This window comes from Onychostoma macrolepis, chromosome 18 (genome assembly GCF_012432095.1).
Source record: "Onychostoma macrolepis isolate SWU-2019 chromosome 18, ASM1243209v1, whole genome shotgun sequence".
Lineage (NCBI taxonomy): Eukaryota > Metazoa > Chordata > Actinopteri > Cypriniformes > Cyprinidae > Onychostoma > Onychostoma macrolepis.
Window position 1 is genome coordinate 10,931,493 of NC_081172.1, and position 21,335 is coordinate 10,952,827.

At 40.3% G+C, this 21,335-nt stretch overlaps 1 protein-coding gene across 3 annotated transcripts in view; it reads left to right on the forward strand.

Moving 5' to 3' along the window:
• Positions 1 to 21,335, forward strand: part of znf423 (zinc finger protein 423) — a 165,129-nt gene that overhangs the window by 15,971 nt on the left and 127,823 nt on the right. For 2 of the 3 annotated variants that reach the window (XM_058750851.1, XM_058750850.1), the window contains one exon: positions 15,641 to 15,700. The exons of the other annotated variant lie outside the window; for it this stretch is intronic. In XM_058750851.1, the coding sequence (XP_058606834.1) occupies positions 15,641 to 15,700 (60 nt within the window). Of the gene's footprint in view, positions 1 to 15,640; positions 15,701 to 21,335 lie in introns of those variants that run through there. 3 annotated transcript variants of the gene reach the window in all.

The window sequence follows — 21,335 nt, forward strand, 5'->3', positions numbered from 1 at the left end:
AGGGCTTTCCTCAGGAAACGGCTGCTGACGGCTTTTAGCCAGAACCTCGCATCGCACGGCCAGGAATGTGCCATGTGTGCGGCGAGGAGGGAGGAGTGTGAGAGACAAAGAATGTGTCTACGTGTGTGACTTTGTGTCTTTTTAATGTTTGTGTCTTCTTGCTGGTAAATGCTATGATTTAGACTGGCATCACGGTGGAGGGTATAATTTCTGGGCCACTAGTGGCGAAAAACAGAATTGTAAATGTAAAGATTAGTTTCAAACATGTTTCCCAAACACTCCCATTTGCCATTCTGCCACACTGTTTGCCAGTGTATGACTTTTTTTCTTTCTTTCTTTCTGTTTGATTTTTTTTTTTTTTTTTTTTCTATCTTCAGTTTCATGTTACAGCTCAGATACATAGTTTGGGAATGCTAAATTTTTTGCCCTCTATTGACATCCTTCGAGATGTAATTGCTCTGAAATCTTTTTTATGAATTGTGAATCATTTAGCTCTGTTAAAATAGTTGTTTTGTCCTAAACCACTTTTTTATATAGTTATTTATTTTATTTTATTTTTTTATTAATGTGAAATTATTATACACATTTTTTCATATGCTGCCTTTTATGTCACAATTCAGGATAGTTACCCTTTTGAGATATGGGAGATATTTGAGACTTCCTTGCTTTGGACAAGCAGATAGTCCTGTCCCAAACATGCGCCATACATTAATTGCTGTGTTGGGTCATTCAAACATAGTATTGTTTTGAGAGTGTTTTAACCCACCATAGTCATTTCTGCTCATTAAACTCTGAGAGGAGAAAGTGTTTTAACATCAAAAAATGACACAAATCATTTTTAAGCTAAATATGTTTTGCTTTCAAGGCTTTGACTGAATAGATATTGTCAGATTACGCTAGAACATGTTGTATTTGCGCTTCTCTGTGCGGCATTTGTTTGTCTGTCTCATCTTCATCTTCCGTCACATAAGAGGTGTTGTGGATCTCTAGTTGGCTCTTGTAAAAACATCAAAGTTACCCTCACTTCAAGCATTCTCGCAAACATGCAGCACACCTTAACTTATGTGAAGGAGAGACAAAGAAAGAGATAGAGAGAAAGAAAGAAAAAGCATAGAGAAATAGAAAGCACAACACTATGAGTCTCTTCTGACCCGAGCCGTCCAAGTTCTCCCAAGAGCACAAAAACTCAGGAAGACAACACAAGTGCTCTTGCCATCCTCCCACTCTTGTATCTGCTCTCTTTTTTCCCTGTACACCATTTCCTTCTTTTACAGTGTTGACTTCCTGTCCCTTAGTCCTCTAGATTTCTTTGCTTAGATTCACTGGTTAGGGTCGTATGATGTATATGGATGTGCTATGAAAAAAAAAAAACTGCTGTCTGAAATAAGCAGTCTAAATAACATCGAAATAATTTGTACTTTTATATTTTTCATTTATTTGAGCTATTTAAAAAAAAAAAAAAAATTCCAGCATCTCGAGCCGTACATAGTCTAAATAACATCGAAATAATTTGTACTTTATATTTTTCATTTATTTGAGCTATTTAAAAAATAATAATAATTCCAGCATATCGAGCCGTACATGTTTTTGAACCGTTCATTCATTCATAATTTTCCAGTGCAGTATATTATTGTGTTGTAATTAGTAAATGTAGAACTGTGTTAGATTATGTGCCTAGTGTCACCATATGTGTTTTTAAAGCGAGAGTCTGGACTCTTCTGCATTTTTAGAGTGATGTAGTGGTAAGCCTTCGGTTTGGGTCCAGTCAATCCTCATTGTGTCCCTTTGCCATGTAAGCCTCGGTTTTCTCCCCCCCCACCCCCCCTTTTGCGTGTTTTTGGCCAGTGCTGCTGGTTTGTGTTTTTAAGGCCATTTTGTGCAGCGGAGCAGTTTCAGTGCTGATAAAAGTATTTGGTTAATCAGCTTCCCTCGCTGTCCCTCGGCCTAGGTTTGGAGGACAGGCTATTGAAGTTGAAGCCCTTGTGGGAAAAGCCCAGGCTGAGAGATTGGCACAGTGCGCTACCAATGTTTGACCTGCGAGATGCAGCTGGCAGCCAATGCGTTCGAATTGCGAGGGTCTGAGGGCGAGGCTGTCAGCTGCGTCCCGTCCAGCAGGAAATGCCTGTACCGCCCTCACGGGCCGGCCTCCAAAGCCTGATTGGACACAGTGACCCAGTTGAGCGATAAGGGCCCAGCAAAACTCCCGCTGTCCACGCTTCCGTGCTGCGCTCGGGGAATACTCATCCCTGTCACTCCATCTCTGCTGTCATTCCACTGCAACTGGAGTGTGTGTGTGTGTGTGTGTTTTCAGGGGCGGAGCTGTCACAGAATCCGGCCCGCATTCAAAACAGCCCTGGCTACAGGGAAGGAGTGAAAGAGAGACATAGACATATTGAGGAAACGGGCTCCTCCTACTGCTGTCAATGCTGGTGTGTCGGTGACAAATGACTGCCTGAGTGTAAATATTAGTTTTTTATGCCACATCTCTCGCTGTCAGGATGGCAGCAGTTGTTTAGATGGTGATATTTTGTAGGTGTGGAAATCAGCAGGGACCTGGCGATACAATATTGCAGTATATTGATATGCTCTTCATGTTTAGTTTATAATTGAATTAATTCAAACTTGTGAAAAATCTTTTACTCATTTCTCATTCATTTTCAGAGAGACTATACTTTTTTTTTATTTTACTCATTTCTTATTCATTTACAGAGAGACTATAATTTTTCTTTTTTCAAATTATAGGCTTATTTATACTAGTGCTGGGAAACGATTAATCATGATTAATTGCGCTCAAAATAAACGTTTTTGTTTATATAATATATGTGTATGTACTGTGTATATTTTGAAAATATTTATATGTATATATTTATTCACATAATTAATTATGTAAATATATTTAATATATAATCATAACATTTTTCTTAAATATATATATATATGCATGTGTGTGTATTTATGTATACACAATATATATACACACACATATATTATGTGTACACAACTTTTATTTTGGATGCGATTAATTGTTGCCCAGCACTAATTTATACTTTGAAATGTTATTTGATTTATATTTTTATTTTAAATAATAGACTTATTTGTAAAGTTATGTTATAAGTTAAGTTATAGACTTATTTATATTTATTTTGTATTGATTATAGATTTCAGTTATAGATTTATTTAATGTTTTAGCTGTATATCTAGCTCAATCTGACTTTGCGTGTCTCGTTTTTTTAGATACTTTTTTACTTTTTTGGTGGTCAGTCTAGAGAAAAAATGTGAATAATGTGAAAGTAATATGAAATATGTGTCAATTTTTGGCACTATTGCCAAACTGCTCACAGTACAATACACATCATACAACATTTGCCAAATACAGTATTATGAGGTAAAATATCACTACATTTTTATAGTTTTTCTCCTCCTCACCTCTAATATTGTATGGCTCTCAGACCTGATGCAGCAGAAATGGTGCAGTAATTCTGCAGCAACGAGTGTTACTACCTGCAGCCATTGCTGAGGTCCAGCGGACTATATTGTGCTTATCGCTGTAGTAAACACACACTAATATCATATACTATACAGAATGAGCAGTACATTTCAGCTCAAAGTATTTGTGTGTGTTTTATGTGCTGCAGCCACCGTTTATGTGTATGTGTCCGTTCTCCATGTAGTTGAGTCCCCTCTTTTGAATGGCTTCATACCGCTGTGTCCGGGTATTGATCTTCGGTGGTTGCCTGTGATGTGTGTAGTGCTTACGGGAAAGAGCGTATGTATTTTTATATGCGTGTTGGCAGGAGTGAATTGCACCATTCAGAGAGCAGGCCTACGAACGGCGTTCTCTTGGGTGTGTTTGTGCCCGCGTGTGTTTGAGTAAGTGCATGGGCTTCTTTTAGCGTGCTTGCCTCTCTCCGATCGTGTGTGTGTGTATGTGTGTCTGTTCTGGCTCAGGTACGCCTCCCCCCTCTGTGCTGCAGCAAGATGACGGTGTCTCTGGAGGTCTGCAGGCCAGCGTCTGGAGACACAGCCGTGCGTGTTCCCGTCATTCTCCCTGCTATTAAAAGCTATTAAGCCATGCAGAACAAGTCAGGCTTTTATCTATTATTAATTATCTGGAAATGAAAGACACTCTGCCTCTCCTTCTCCCGCTCTCCCTCTCTCCTTCATGGCGAGACTGTTCGTCAGTATAGGATGACCGTTAAGGCGTCATTAACCCAGAAACATGGCAGTGATGGACAGCATGCTAGCATCTCTTCATTTATAATGTGTTTTTCTCTGTCCCGGAGAACACGGGCAATGTGAAGCCACACATAGCGGCCATTAAATCAGCTCTACTGCAGGACTTACGGGATGCCTCTGATTTCCTTTATTAAATGTTGATTGCCTTGCCTTATGCTTTTTAACACGGGGTTCAGTGGTCGAAAGGGTTCCTATTGACTTGGGTTGGGTTCATCAGTAGGCCCAGATGGAGTGTGCAGGCTTTTTTGTGCTGATTTTGGCAAAAATATTCAGCACAATTAATTATTTGCAATGAAATTTGTTAAATATTTGTAGCAGGGGTGTTGTTTGGCGCAACGTGAAGCAGAACTATCCAGTCTGTCTGTCTATCTATCCATCGTTCTATCATTCTATCTACCTATCGTTAGTTCTATTTTGCGTTTGTACTATCGTTGGTTCTGTCGTTCTGTCATTCTATCACTGTCTATAAATGCTATCTATCTATCGTTCAGTCGTTCTATTGTTCTATCTTGCATTCTATCTTTCATTCTAGTGTTCTATCTATTGTTTGTTCTGTGGTTTGTTCTATCTATTATTCTATCATTCTGTCTGTCATTCTATCACTCTATTAGTCTGTCCTTTTATTTTATTGAACTTATTTTACACACTTTTTTTGTCAAAATTCACTAAAAACTAAAATTGACATGACTGATTTTACATAATAATATGATATTTGATCAAGCAAGTGTGGTTATGTAATGTTGGCTGATAATATCGGCCTATTACCAAAATGACTATAAAAAATACCCAATATTCAATTAATAATTATGTTTACTAATAGTCTTAGCAGACAAACTTTTCATTGTTTTTATTGCTAAGTGTAAGCTTTTAAATTTAGGTGTGGGTATCCAATCACATTTTAGACCCTGTAGCCATTTTACCAGACTGCCACCATTCGCCACCAACTAGGTTTTCCTTTTGTAATTTCTTTAATTATACATGGCAAAACCCCAGAATTCACCACTACTCTGTGTGTGTCACACATGTTTTTTGTGATGATGTTTGTGCCACATGTTGGACAGGAGGAGATCAAACGCCCCACCCTCAGAGCTATGGACCCCGACATGATTAATCCAGAGCAAGCGTGTGTGTGCGCGACAGTCTGGGGCCCGGGCTCCCAATTCTTAGGGACACGCAACAGGCCCCTGATCGTGATGCATGATGTTGCGGCGGCAGCCATTGGCCCTGCATGGGCCCATTCTAATGAGGGGGCCGGACTGCAGTGCACTCTGGGCCCAAACAGCTCGCCGCTGGACACTAATCCCAGGGTGCCGTGGTTTTGTACTGACAGAATCACACACGCTTTGCTCAGGAAGCAACACACACACACACACACACACACACACACACACTCGTACACAAACAAGGCAGGAGCACAAAGACACAGGGGTATGAACCCATTCAAATGCATGGGCTCAAACACGCACAGGGCGCACACACATACACACACACTGAGCTGCAAATGGGGGGCTGCTAATGGCTTCCAGTGGGAGAGAAGGAGAGCAAGGCTTTATCCCTTAAGTGTAGAAGACTTAATCATACAGAATGGCCCGGGGCCAGTAACAGGGCTGTACGGCACGCCCCTCCACACACGCATTAGGTATTCTGCAGCTGAATCTCCTGCAGACGGCTGCAGCAGAGCCGGGCCCAGGTGAGACTCCCTCTGAGCGCTCGCTCACTCGCTTTCTCCCTTCCCTTCCATCTCTCTCTTTTTCTCTCCATGTCAAACACACATACCAACAGTGGTCCACAAGAGCTTTTTATTGTAATGTCATTGGAGGTGCGTCTGCATAATATTCTCGCCCTCCCTCCGCCCATCTATTAGTCTTTTTGTCTTTCTCAAAATTTATATTCATACAAGCCGTACTAGCACGACTGTTTAAATAACAATCTTTCTTTTCGTTTTCTTTTTTTCTTAACCTTCTCTCTATTCTTTCCTCCCCACTCTTTTCTGGCATGGCGCTGCAGTGCGATGCCGATCTTTGAAGCTTTACCTGCAGTGTGTGAGGCCCTTACTGGGAGAAGCAGGGGGCCGGCGTGCATGTGTGCGAGTGTGAGGGTCCGCATATGCACGTGTGCTCGTTAAGGGCCCTCGCAGCATCAGGTCTGAGGGCGAGGATGTTTCTTCTCGCTGGGTTAAGAGATGCGATCTCGTTCTTTGTACGCGCAGCATCTCCTCATTGTCGGAATCTCTCACTCGCAGTGAAACGCATCCCTGATTTGATAAAGTGGCGGATCCTGATGGAATTCCTCTTTGGTTCAGGAGGAGTGTGTTCTGGTAATCCTGCTAGTCGCAACGACAAGGGTTATATAAACAGATGCTAACCGAATTCACCCCCAGTTCCCCATTTTTCTTGCCGTGGTTATGTCCGGGGGGGGAATTTGATGTGAGTTTCATGCTCGTCAAGCCTCTTATGGACAGCTATCCACACCTGCTTTCTTTTTGTATAGCTCTACGTTGAATAAACCAGTGTAGCAACAACTGCTGTTTTGTTCTTTCTTTCTTTTTTTTTAAAGACTTTTTTGAGGCTTTTTTTCCCACAGTGGGAAATAAGGCAGGAAATTATGAGAGGAAAAGGGAATCAGGAAATATATTGTGAGTTAGATTTGAACCTTTGTGACCACCGTGCCTCAATAATAATTTTCGAGTTCATAATTTTGAATCAAAATGTTGTAATCCCATCTTAATCAGTGAAATGTTTGTATGCTGGACTTCTCTAATCATTTAGTTCATATAAACCCCACCCTTTTCTTACATTTGACCTCAAGCTTGCATTCAGATTTGCCTTCATCCAATCAGCAACTGATGGATCTAATCGAGTGCCCGGCCTTTTTTTCTTTTTTAATAATATTTCTCTCAGATGTACTTCACATCTGAGAAGCTCTGTCACTACTTCTGTTACATCACAACATTAAAAGAATATTAAAATTTTGTCATCATTTAATTACCCTCATGTTGTTCCAAATCTATATGAATTTCTTTCTCCTGTTAAGCACAAAATACATTTTTAATAATGTTGGTTACCAAAAAGTGTCTGGTAGCCATTTACTTTCGTAGTATAGACAAAAATACTATGGAAGTCAGTGGCTGCCAGTAGCTGTTTGGTTACCTGCATTCTTTAAAATATCTTTTATGTACAACAGAAGAACGAAACTCAGAAAGCCATTCTCTTTCAAATATTATTATCGTAAAAGTCGAGCTGCAGTTGGCCTCGCCATTGTGCTCATGCCCCAAAAAGTGCATTGATTTCCTCTGGAAAGTATAAACATTGTGCATCTGTGGCGCTAATAAAACATTTCTCTGTTTGTTTGAAAATCTCGACCAGCAACACTGGCTAAACCAATGGTGTGAGTTTGGGGCAGAATCTGGATCTATTTGGCCAACCAATGGCACACCTGATTTGGAAACCTGTTTGAAAACAGTATTTATTTTTTGCAGTTCCATTTGGTAACACTGGTGACACAGAAATTATACAAGCCAGACCTTTTACAAGTTCAGATACAAGCTGTGCGTGTTCATCTGTGCGTACTTATTGTGATTTCCCCATACCCTTGTTATTTTGGTAGATAAGCATCGCCCGTTGTTAATTTAAAGCGCTCATTTTGAAAACAATTAAAGGCTGTGTCATTCTCCCACCGGCTGGCAAGCGTTTTGGCGGCTAAATGTGAGTGTTGTGTTTGCCATGTTGTTACGACGCGCTTGTTTGATCTCTACCCTCGTCCTATTCTCCGCTCTGCTACGCTGATCACTGTGTTGCCGTCAGCTACACTCACATATATTTGTCTCTGTGATTGTGTGTGTGTGAGTGTGTGTGTGTGTGTGTGTGTGTGTGTGTGTGGTGACGGTGCTGTTTAACACTGCTTAACAGGACCCAGAAATGCAAATAACGCTGCATGCTCACTCCAACACAGCAGTAATTAACTGAGGAGGAATTTCAATAATATAGAAATAAATTGTGTCAAGGATTTGTGTGTGTGTGTGAGTGAGATGTAGAGAGGGAGTTTGAAGATGGCCCTTGGGGGAAATGTGTTTTTTCCTTTTTCTTTCTTCCTTTAAATAATAGTTTAAATGGAAAAAGAAACAGCAGTCCACCCCTGCAATGGTGCTAAAAAGGGGGAGATTTCCCCAGGATGCTGATTATTTATTAACCCCTTCCTACCTGAGATTAACACTCACTCACACACACACACACACACAGTTTGTTTTATTCATAGTTTAGCTTGTTTATAAAAAGAATATTATCACATATTTTATTTTAGTAAAACTTACTAAGGCTGACCAAACAGTGCTTTTATTTATGTAATAAAACAATTATATATTTTTTATGCATTCAAAACAGTCCTCAAAGTGAATTAATATATACTAATATTTAGGTACTGCGTATCTGAGTTCAGTAGCTGTACCAATGGGCACATAGCGTGGGCACAAAACTAAATTGTCCTCCCTTTTAGATGATAATTCAATGATATATTGCCCACTGAACTAAAAATACCCCCAGTTTGCATTTCATAAATCTGGTCACCATATAGCATGATAAGGTCCAGATCCATCTAGAGTTACAGACATTGAGAGACCGCAGTATGTAAAAGCATGCAAATGCACTGGTCAGTGGTGTCCATTTTGGATCTTGAAATGGAGGCACGGCGTCAATCTCTACTCCTCCCTCCAGCTCCTGTGTAGCTCCGGAGCATGTTAAGGAAATGGAGAGTATCCAAGGTAACATTTAAAACATGCTGTTATCATTAGAACGTGCACCCCACTGTATAAAGCTTTTACAAGCAGGAGCTGTTCTGGAGGAAGGAAGCAGTGTCAGTGCCTGCAATGTGGAGCCTTCCTTTCACCAGTGCACAGTGCCAAAAATGAATAAGGTATGCAGTGAGTTTGTAGTGGTAGGCCGATATTGGCAACATAATATAGCTGTATACGCTAACATTTGAAAGTTTGCATTGAAAATTCAGCTTTGCCATCACTGGAATAAATTACTTTTTAAAATATACTGAAATGGGGATTAGCAAATGAGATGTACACTGAATTTAAAATAAGTTGTTTGCAATATTTAATCACAATTAACACATTAACACATAAAATTAACATTTTAGAGATGCACACTGTGTATTTGTAATATACAGGTTGTCAACTGATATTGGAGATATTTTTATTGGTTGATATTGGGTATTTAATTGTGCATGCTTATTTCTTCTATTTTTACATTTATATTTGCCAACGTCTAATGTTTACTTAAAGTTATTCTTTAAAAACATGTATAATTTAATTAATAACACTTTTAAACTATTTAAAATTATTATTGTACATTATAATGCTGTGATGCCTAAATCCTCTTGTTGCATTTTTAGTTTTAAGTGTTTAATTCTTTAGACAAAACGGTATAGAATTATTGATAACTTTATCAGTTATCAATGTAAATACTTAAAAAATATATATATATGTGTATGTATGTATGTATGTATGTGTGTGTGTATTGGCCTGGCTGATATCAGTCAGTCACTAATATGAGTATTTACTATATCGATTAGTCACTAGTATAAGTATTTACTACTTTGGGGCTGTGAAAGTTGGTGATTGGTTGACAGTCACATGATATGCCCATTATATCTCACATTCCCTCTTCATCTCACACTTCCTATGGCTAAAGCCCCCCCATCGCGTCGCAGTTCACAACAGCAGCGCTTTCCGCACACAGGGCGCCAGGGGATGAAGACAAGATACACAGAAATAAATATGCTCAGCTAATGAGGGAGAGCAGGAAGAGGCTTTTAATAGAATGCTGCTTTTAAAACTCCTTCTAATGACTTTTTTTTTCTTCTTCTCCCAATCGTCCTCTTCTTTTGTTTCTTTCCGTGCGGGGTTGTGTTTGGCTATGCGGATCCTAGTGTGAGGTCTTAATATCCTCTTGGGTTTTATGTTTTATTCTTCGTCTTATTTTTCGGAGGGTTGGAGAGTTTGAGTCACTCAGGACTGCAAGTGTGTACTGAGGGCCATCTGTAGTCCAGTGGTCGGCAGCTGGACGGCCCATCCCTGTAGATGAGCGCCAGCCACACCTTGATGTGTTTGGGTTTTTGTAACAGTGATAATTTATATTCTGTAGCATCTGCAATCACTTTCATATAGCTGTTCATTCACTGATATCTCTGACCATTGACTTCACAGTGGGTCTGGAGTTGTAGATCTCTCTCTGTGTGTGTGTGAGACAGAGAGCAAGTAAGTATGTCTTACTTGGCTCGAGCCCAGTGCAGTGCAGTAGTGTGTAGGAGGCAGAGGTCTGCCAGTGCCGCCGGCAGCTTTGTTTTTAGACAGGGATCGGGGCTCAACTGTGTGTGGTGCTGTTGTGCTGAAGCCCGGGGCTGAACGGAGCTGTCTCTGTGTGTGTGTGTGTGTGTGTGTGTGTGTGTGTGTTTGAGGAGACGTAGGGCATTTGTCTACCGTAACCCTCTTCCTCCTCCGCACTCCTGCGCTCTTTCTCTCTGCCTGACTACACTCCAATATCCTTCCTCTAATGAAGCGGGAAATGGGGGATGAGTGGCGCTCTGATTGGGAGTAATTTAGCGTTTTTTCCTCCTCCGTTGGGAAGACGTGTCTTCAGGAATGTGACGTCCCTCGCCTGGTTCAGGAGTCTTAAGTGTTCGCCGTGGTGCAGCTGAGATTTAGGTGATGCTTCAGTTTAAATTTTGGGACTGCACCAAGATAGGATGTTCTGGATGATTGTGAAGGTGTTGATGGGGTAGTACGTAGCCATCCAGATCAGAAGAGCCCACCTTGAAGTCTTTGTGATACTCTGGTCTCTATGTATAGCGTGGGTTCCTTCTTCAAAAGACCTTTTTTTTTTTTTAAAGTCAGTTCCTTCAAAAAAAGGAAAAGCATATTAGGGCTGAACGTTTAATTGTAAAAAAAAACAAACAAACAAAAAAATAATAATCATGATATGCTTTGGTACGATTATCAAATTAAATAAATAAATAATAAAATATGTGCTGTGTTTCAGAGTGAAGCACAATATTGTGATCTTTTACATGTGCGCAGTCCAGGGGTAGCTTGTTGGTTTAACCTTTGAAAATTATGAAATTAAGACCGCCATAAATATTATTATTGAAATTTTACAGTACTGTAATCTAAAATTATTATGATGTTTGTATTTATAGTGAAATAATAATAATTAAATTAAGTACAAATAATATAAATAAATAATTTTTTAAATTGCAGTCACTGTCAATTTTTAGCACTGTGAATTTTTATCAGAAAAAAATGCATTTGCACTTTCCCCAATTCCAGTGAAATATAAAAAAAATTATATTTATTTTGGTTAATATTTTATTTAATAGTAGAAATAATAATAATAATAATAATAATAAAAGTAATCTTATTATACTTATAAAATGATTAAACTTTAAAATAATTAGCATAATAATAATATTAATATATTAATAATATTAATATTAATAATAATTATTAATTGTAATCCTAATTACTATTTTAATGTCGTATTGATATTTAATTCATTATTTTGGCCGTGTTGTGCAGCCATACAAACAAGCACATTAAACTTGGGAGCTTAAAAAAAAAAAAAAAAAATAAATAAATTAATTGCAGAAAAATCACAGATTATTTTTCTTCCAATTTGTGCAGCCCTAACACCTCTCTTCAACGAGCCACAGAATTTCAGGTATCTTTAATGTCTGTAGCACAAATGTTACAGTATTAGTTGCTCACTGTGGAACACAAGGACAATATTTCAATGTTTCATCTTTTTTTAATGTACATTTCAGAAGGGAAATTTTGACACTTTGGACAAAATCAAACTGCTACTTTTTCAAAATATCTTCATTTGTTTTTCACAGACGATATGCATAGAGGTGAACTATCCCTTTAATACTTAGGGTTAGGGGTTTGTGTAAATCTCTAACCATGAATATGAGCAAGTAATCCCCACTAATTATCTCTTCTTAAGGAAGGTAGAAGTGTTGTGTGAGTGTGGGTGTCCGAGTGTGCTTAGCTCCTGCAGTGTAGGTTGGGTTTCTGGAGAGATACTGTGTGTGTGTGTGTGTGTGTGTGTGTGTTTGTAAGTGTGTGCAGTTTTGTTGTATGAGTAGCAGCACTCATAGTGGATCTTACAGACTACCGGGAGCATACCATAAAGCCAGGGGGAGAGAAGCCCAGCCCTGCACAGTGGAGAACAAGAGAGCAAGATCTGACTAGAAAAAGCAGCATGATATCTCCCCTGATAAACAGTACAGCACCGCATCGAAGCGACTCACTATTCTGTGAACAGAGAAAGAACACACAAATACAAACTTATAGTGAAGAGAAGAGGTGGTCAGAGAAGAGTAGGAGAGCATGTAAGCTGGGTAGATGCATTCTGATTTTATCCTGATCAGGGCCACAGTAAGCAATTGTTGGGTCCGGTATAAATGTTCATCACGGACCCCACCATGATTGTGTTCCGGTTGAAATCCCCCCCCTTCCTGATTACAAATGAAATGAATTGCGCTGTGCTAAATATGCAAGGTAAGATACTGCCTGGCTGCAGTCTTGTTCATTTTTGAATTACAAACCAATTTATTACTTTGCCTGACAAGTATTCAATATTTAAATCACACTAATGTATTTTACAATGTAATATACTCAATTGGTAATTTACAAATGGGTAATTTTAAAAATCTTTTTAGGCTTTCTGATTTGCGTTGTTTTCATTCTTTATTTTTAACTAATAACTTACTTACTCTTAACTATTTACAATAAAGCCCAAGATCTACTCAGAATCATAAGATTTAAAATAAAAAATAAATAAATAATAAATAAATCTCTAAAATTACATAAAGAATATACATTGTGACAGAAACTGATTTAAATTCTCACAAAAGTTTTATTTTTGTATTTAATTAAATCAAATTTGTTATTTAATTAAATTTTATTCTAATTTATGTCTAATAAAATGTATAGTTCATTATACTAAATAAACTGTTTAAAAATATTTGTATTATTATTTAGTTTTGCTTTGTTTGCACACTTGTTAGAACTTGAACTAATGTTTAACCTGGGAAAACAAACTGAATTTAAATAAATAACTGTAAATGTAGTAGTTATATTTTTAATAATAATAAGAAGAATACTTGAGTATGAGCAATAGTAAGCACCATTATTATTATCATTAATATTTAATGTGAAAACAATAAATTCAAATCGTCTTGTTTTATTTATTTGTTTTCTTTTACATAATTTTCCAGGTTACACAATGATACCTTTTTATATGGGCTTTCTTGAACATTTTAAAGCTGTTTTTCATGAAAGTACACTCAAGGAACACTATATCACCATATTTTGTGAATGACCCAACCACTTGATGTTTGTAATCTGTTTATGAATTAGCCTACACGTATTCCAGTTCTACTCAACACTGCCTCCAAGTCTGGAACAAGAATAAACAGAAGCAAAAATCCAGCCAAACGTCATTTTAGAGTGGGAATTTGAGTAACAGAGGGGAAAAATGTGAGAGACTTTTAAACAAAGGACAAGAGAAAGGCAAAGAGAGGTGTGACGTATCCCTTGACTTTGAAAGGAGTGGAAGAGAAGACCTCAGTGTCCTGTTAGCAAAGGCCTTCTGTTGTTTCTGGGCTCAAGTGCTTGGCGTCCGGTAACAGGCCAGTCATTCTGACCTGGCTCGGCTCCTCGGGCCTTGACGGCAGGCTTTGCACTGGAACTCCTGGCTGGAGCGTCTGCGGTCCTGATATTCCACAGCACTGAGAGGGAAAACAGGGGCCTGTTGGCCTTGGCTTGGGAGTAGAATATGGAATAGGGAGGTGGTAGTGGAATCGAGTTCACACCGACCACCCTGCTGGGAGCAGCTTCAGCGAGGATGGTGTACGGTGGCCCAGACAGCACTTTCTGCCGTGGTGTGTGTGTTTTTCAGAGGAAAAGAGAGTCTGTGTGTAATTAAGGAACTGATAATGTGGAAGGAATGCAGTATGGCTGTCAGGGACAGTGCAGTTTGTGCCTTACTCTTTCTCTCTCTCTCCCTCACTCTGTCTTTCTCTCCTTTTGTCTCTCATTTTTCCCCGCTTTCTCTGAGAGTCTTTTCCTGAGAGGAAGTGGGTTTAGTGAGACTGCAGTGATGCCCAATGCCAGTGGGAGCATATCTAACCACAATTTCCTTTACACAGAGCAGATTCAGTCTCTCTCTCGTGCTTTCTCTGGCTCTATCTGTCTTTCTTGTTCCCACTTTTGTTTCTTTTCTCACATAAACTCTATTTAAAGGAACCGTTCACTCAAATAATAAACGTCTATCATTTATACTCACTCATATTAGTGTAAACTTGTATGACATCCATTCTCCTGTGAACAAAAGAAAAAAATAGCATTTACATTTATTTAGCAGTGACTGAAAGCGACTTAAGTGAAGTATTAGGCAGAATATGCTTTCCTATTTTATTTTATTTTATTTTATTTTACTTTTTTAAGCCTGACTGCTCCAATCCCTATTGACTTTCATTATAACTGAAAAAAAGCTTGCCTCTTAATACCTCCTTTCGTATTCCACATAAAAAAAACTCAAGGGTTTGAAACAACATGAGAGTGAGTAAATAATAACATAAGTTTAATTTTGGCTTAATTAACGCTTTAAATATTCATGTGGTTAGTTTGATAACTTAATTATGTCTTAGCCCTTTTTGAACCTCATCATTGATGTTTATCTTTCCTGCTTTTTGTTCCTTATCTTCATGGACATTGTTTGCTGAGTGTGAAGACGTCTACACTTAATATAGACCATTCATGCTGAAAAAGTGCTGTTATAAATTACTCGACATATTCCTTCATGCACTGATGCCTCTAATGCGGAGAGGTTACACAAATAACTGACTGTGTTTGTTGAAAAGTTACAGTGTGTGTTTCCATTCTAGACTGTGTGCCAAAGTGCTTGCTACGGGGAGTTTTGTAGAGACCGGTAATGTGTATGTGTGTGAGTGTGTGTTTATGGTGGTGAGGCTGTGGGGGGTGGTCCAAGTTCTTATTGTGTCCTGAACACTGCTGCTTCCTGTTTGTGTGCCAGTGGTGCTTCCTTCCTTGTCTATGCCCAGGAAAACCTTCATCACACATTCCTCCTCTCATCTCACTGCCTCCCGTTACCTGTTTTTGCACCTCCAAAATTAGCACATAGACAAACAAAGAGCACATTCACACAATAAAGCCCTTTGATGTGTATCCAACAATCAGATCGAATGCATCATAGGCTCACGATGGGCCGCCGTTTATGTGGCGCGCTTCTGAGAAGAATGCCGAAAATGTTTGTGTGCCTGAAATGTGTGGTTTGGCTTCACAAACGCTCTAATACGCTCTCTCTCTCTTTTTCGGTAGCGGTGGAAGAGGCCGAGTCTACAGAGTGCGCCAGTGGTTGGGACTCCTCTGTTCAGACAGGTATGATTTCGCTAGCGTGGCGTCCTGCACGATACATCCAACCCCCTGCTCCCTCGGAGACGACCCGCTGCATCACAATCTCTAATATCAATTCCACATGGCCTGCAACCCTGCGCACAGAGGGAGGGAGGAAGGGAGGAAAGGAGGGAGAGTTTTTCATAAGGCACAAGAGGATGGCGTCCAGGTGCATGCTGGACTGGAGGCTTAGAGGCGCTTCCTGTCTGAACGCAAAGGCTCTTTGCCGCACTCAGAATGTAATATCGCACGACTTGACGAGTTTGATTACACCTCCTCTCTGGAGAGGAAAATTTCTATCTGGCAAAATCCGAGCGGGCTGTTTTAGATCGTGCATCTTTCTGAATATTAGATTTTGCTTTTCAACCTATTACCTCAGAAGCCCTTTTCACTACTCGAGCGTTTTCAAATGAGGAGACGTATCTGTACGGATTTGGATGGGACGGGAGCGTGAAAATATTACTATGGCATCAGCCGAGCTGCTTTTTTGGACTGCATGTTATCCTACAAACTACACAGCTGTGCATTTTTTGGATTATGAATAAATTAGTCCTTGCACTGAAAGATACAGGATACAGTAGTGTGGGATGTGATAGCATTCACCTGTTGAGATTTGATTGGATTGTGAAAAGTGGTTTCTATATGACAGGTTAGTGGCAGTAGGGGGTGATGACAGTCGAAAAGGAAGTTTATGAAAGTTATTTTAATGAAATATTACAAAGGCAAACTTTTTTGTGCAGGAAAGTGTATTTAGAAGATAGATTTCATGATCATTTTAAAGTTGCGATCCAGATCACGTGGGTTACTATTGACTGGATTTCATCTAGGAAATATTGTTTGAGCAACAGTAAATGTGACTGCACTTTTAGACACAAAAAAACACAAAAATTATTATAATTTTTTTTCTCCACTGGATGAACCTTTATGGGATCTAATGTTATCAATATGCAATTGAGGCCATTCCCGAACCCGTTCCCCCTTCTCCCTATCATTTCCTGTCATCCCTCTAGTATCCCTATCAATAAACATGTCTAAAAAGGCCTAAGTAAAATAATATATCGCCTTTATTGGAATCTTATTGGCCATTAGGGTATTAAAATCACTGAAGTCAGAAATGGAGAGTGTGTTTGTGCTTTTGTAAGTGTGTGTATGTGCGTGTTGCATCCTGGTGAGCTCAGCAGAGAGAAGGGAGTAAGAGAGAGCGGCCCCCGTGGGCCAGAGGGGATGACGTGGGCCCCTCCTAACCGGCCCTGAGGGAGTGCTGCAGGGGTGCTGACTGAGGTCCTGGGTGGTTGCAAAGTGCTGCGTGTGTGAGATACAGCAGGAAGGGGAGTCCCAGGGCTCTCGCTAAACCCTCCGCTCTTCCTCCTCAACTCCTCCCTCCATCCCTCTCTCCTTCATTTCTCGTGCTGTAACCCCATTTGCTCGCGCTAATCAGCCTTTTTTTTTCCACCTCTGTTCCGGGTGGACTTGGTCGCATTCCGCATCACCTCCTCTTTCTTCCTTTCTCTTTCCTCTTTGTCTCCCTTTTTTTCCTTCTTTCTCTCAATCCCTTCCCCCTATCCATACTCTCTCCTGTGTTTGTTTGTGCTGCTGTGCTAGGGCTCAGGGGGCCGCTCGCCATCTCTTATTTAAAAAGATAAAAAACCTTCCTTCCCTTTATTCCCTAGGAGATGATGTCGACAAGGACACTGGCAGGCTTTTCCTGGTATTAAATTCACTTCATTTCCTCTTTCTCCTCGGTGGAAAATGTGTGCTGAGTTTGGAGCGAGTGCAGCGGGGGGGTTGGAGTTAAGGGGTGGAGAGGTTAAAGGAAAGAGTTAGAGCCCCGCCCCCCCACCCGCGGGCCCCCAAGGACCTGATTGAGGCCCCTTCGGTCTGTCCCGCTGGGGGAGCGGGCCGGAGGTACACCCCCCGTTTCCCTCTCTCTCTCTCTCTCTCTCTCTCTCTCTCTCTCTTTCTCTCTCTCTGTGTCTTTCTCTCTCCACCCCGTGCTCCCTGAGATAGAAAAACAACCCGTCCCTCCCTGGCCCAGAGGGGAAGAAGAGAAGGAAAGGAGAAAAGAGAGAAAATGAGCCAGGTCTGACACTGGAGACTCGGAGAGATGGTGGTGTGGAGGGGGGGGGGTCGGTCGAAGGAAAGGAAGAGGAGGGAGAGAGCGAGAGTTTATAGAGACAGATGCAGACGCTTGTCATTTTTCGAAAGACGGAGCAGGGAGGGGGGAATTGTTTTTTATAAGTGCCATCAGAGCTGTGAAGTTGAGCATTGTTTTTCCTGCTTCCTGTCAAAGAGCTGGAGCGGTGCTTTTGGATGCATTCTCACACACACACACACACACACACACACACACACACACACTTTGAAACAATAGCTCTAGAGACTTTGCTTTGTCAACATATAGGACATCGTCTGATGCACATTTGCAAGGATCAAGTACATTATTACTCACACACACATCGATGCACACAAGCACCCAATTTGTGTGCGTGTCCCCGACTATGATTCATTGTGGAAAAAGGCTGCTCATATCCCTGTGCGCTGGCCGATAGGGGCTGTAATGGTCTTGAATTGAATTATTTTATTCATTTCCTCCCTTAGCTATTGGTGGGCCGGCAGGACCTCTTAACGCAGCCAATCGGATGGCTCCGTCTGCTCTCCCTCGGTCTCACCCACACTGGGCGAGTCATTGTGACCTCACCCGTAATGTGAGCTTTTTGGTCACCTGTGTATTCCTCAGGCAGAAAGGGAGCTGTTGTGTTCTGGTTTTATTTGGCAGCGGGGCACCGAACCAGGCCTATTTATGACCCTCTTAATAGCCTATGCTGTCAAACTCGGCACACGTTAAACTTTTGTCGAGGCCAGAATGAAAGAGAGCGAAAGAAAGGTATGTGCTGCAGTCAGTGCAGTACAGAGCTGTTTTTGGAGGCTTGGTTGGGCCAGAAGTTCAGATTTTTACCTGCTAACATTTTCATTGGCTCCAATTTAAATATATATTAAACAAGAAATTAATTTAGTCTTTTTTGGGACATAATAACACATTATCATGCATTATTTTCAAAATTACTAATCAGCAGTTTGCCTGAATGACTAGCTGACTAATCAGTGTTAAGGAAAGGCCTGTATAATGAGTTGATTTTTGGGTTCACCTGATCTTAGTCAGATGCCTTTCTTGAAGAGTGTTTACAAGAAATGTGTTCCTGAGGGGTCTCAACACTTCAATTAAAGTCAGACTATTGTTACTTTGATGTGGTGTTTTTTTAATTTATTGAATTAGTTTTTTTTTTACGTTCCCCAAAAGTTTGCCTTAAGAGATTAATGTTTATTTAGTCAGGATACAAAAAAAAAAAAAAAAAAGTGACCGCTAAAACTTTGTTACAAAAAAAAATAAAAAATAAATAATGGGCAACAGCTAAGACTTTACAAAAATTCAAATAATGTTAAAATAAATGCTGTTGTTTTGAACTTTCTATTCATCAAAATCCTGTAAAAACAGAACTAAGATAAGAAAAAAGAAACCAAAATTTAATTTAGAAAACAAGTAAATTGTGATAACGTTTACCAATATTACTGTTTTTACTGTATTTTTTTAATCAAATAAATGCAACTAAACTATTTATTAATTTTAGTCAGTCAACAGTAATAATGATTTTTTTTCTCTGAACTCTGTGAAAGCATTTATTTTCTCCCCAATTTCTCTAGAAAATGATGTCATAAGGTGTGAAATATTTACATTTATTTGTTTGATGCTTTCAAGCCTATCACAAGTCATTCATACAGATTTGCTAGAACCAGCTTGGTAACAATCTTTGTGACGTATTTGATTCACTACATAACATTAGCCCGATTAGGCAAGAGCTAGTTCATTTTGGCCCGTAACTGGCCATTTTTTGTTTGGTTCTACTGAGGCAACTGTTGAGAACCAGAGGATTGGCTAGATCTGTTAGATGATTTTGTGTGTGTATACACACACTCGCACACAGAGTGAAATATCAGTCAGTCTCCTGGCCCCTGCACATGCTCTGTCCCCTCTGGAATCTAACCTGAGCTGGATTCAGCCATGCATTCTCCGTTTGGTGGCTGGAACGAGGGATGAGAGGAGGGAGGGTGGGAGGAGGACAGGAGCGATGATGACCGTCGGCTACATCGCAGCCCCAAAATGGCCTTCTTTCTCCATGATGCAGTGGGCAGTTTAGAAAAGAGGACACAACCAAGAGATCCATCTCTCTATCCCTCAAGTGCTTTTGTGTGTCTTCCTCTCTCTCCGTTCATGTCTCGCTGTCTGTCTCGCTCTCTCATTTGTGTCCCTCTCTATTTTTCTTCATCTCCTTGCACGAACCTCTGGAGGTCCATAATATATTTTTAATTTCCCCAAGGCAGCGACAGGAAAACAGTTTTAATGTGTGAAGAGGAGGTGTGCGTCTCTGTGTGTGTATGCATTAGCATGTTGCCGCGCGTGTATATTTCCACGTCGAAGTGTGTACGCGACGCTCGCACGTTCGCGTGTCGACTTGCGGAACCACGGGCTGGAACAGGTGATGGCATCGGTGAGCAGCTGTACGGCTGTTTGTGTTTCTTTGTGATTTAATTCCCATCCTTCCATGACGCGCTCTTTCATCATCTCCAACTCATTTTTTTCTTTTTTTTCTTCTCTGTGTCTGGGTGCACGAGCGTTGGGTGCTGGGTCTCTAGAGGAGGGGAGACTGGTACAGTGTGGCTGGCAAGCGGGGGTCCCGAGGGGCCATGCGGTATTGTGGAAACACAGCTAGCGGAGGCCAGCGGAGCCAGAGAGAGAGGTCTGCTTGCTTTAAATAGGTCCCGTGTTTACTGCGTTAGGCCCTACACTCCCCCGAGAGACCACGTGCACGCATTGCACCTGCTCAAGCTCTGGGCCATCAGGGGCCCTTGTCCCAACTCCAAACCGGAATACGCACAGTACGGATGTAGATGTACCAAACATGTGGCCTTATAGCTAGTGGTCAACCAACATGGGTTATTTAATGGCTCATGGCAATTTATGGAGGACAGAATGACCAGTATATGTATCAATATATACTCCAAAATGGCAAGATTGGTGGCTGATGCTAATAATCTCAAATTTGCAGATTAATCAGTTACATTTGTGACACTTTTTATTTTATTTTATTTTATACAATTTATTTGACTTCATTTTGACAAGATAGCTACATGCTATCGTTAAATGTTAATTTGTTAGTGTTAAAATAGTACATTCAGTAGCATGTTGCTGTTGTTGAAATTGATGTTAAGTATTGTGAAAATTCACTGAAAGTGCTATCAACTTCTGAAATTTTAGTATTGTAACAACATTAATCATTACATATAACTCTTCTGCATGGACTGTATACCCCTGATACAACAGGGTGCAAAAAGTGCTGGTGCCGTGGAGTCCATATTAAACCTGGATCGCCTCTCCACTGTGTCTTGACGCGGTCCAACATCATTAATGTTTTCTATCAGAGAGCGTGTCTGTGCCAGTTTTCAGGGACAGGATGAGCGATGGATTTCGACAGGTAGGCTGTGTTCATGTGATGAGATCAGACATCCCTAATCGAGCTCAGAGCAGCACTACAATTCCTTTGGTCTTTCTGACTAATGCAGCCTT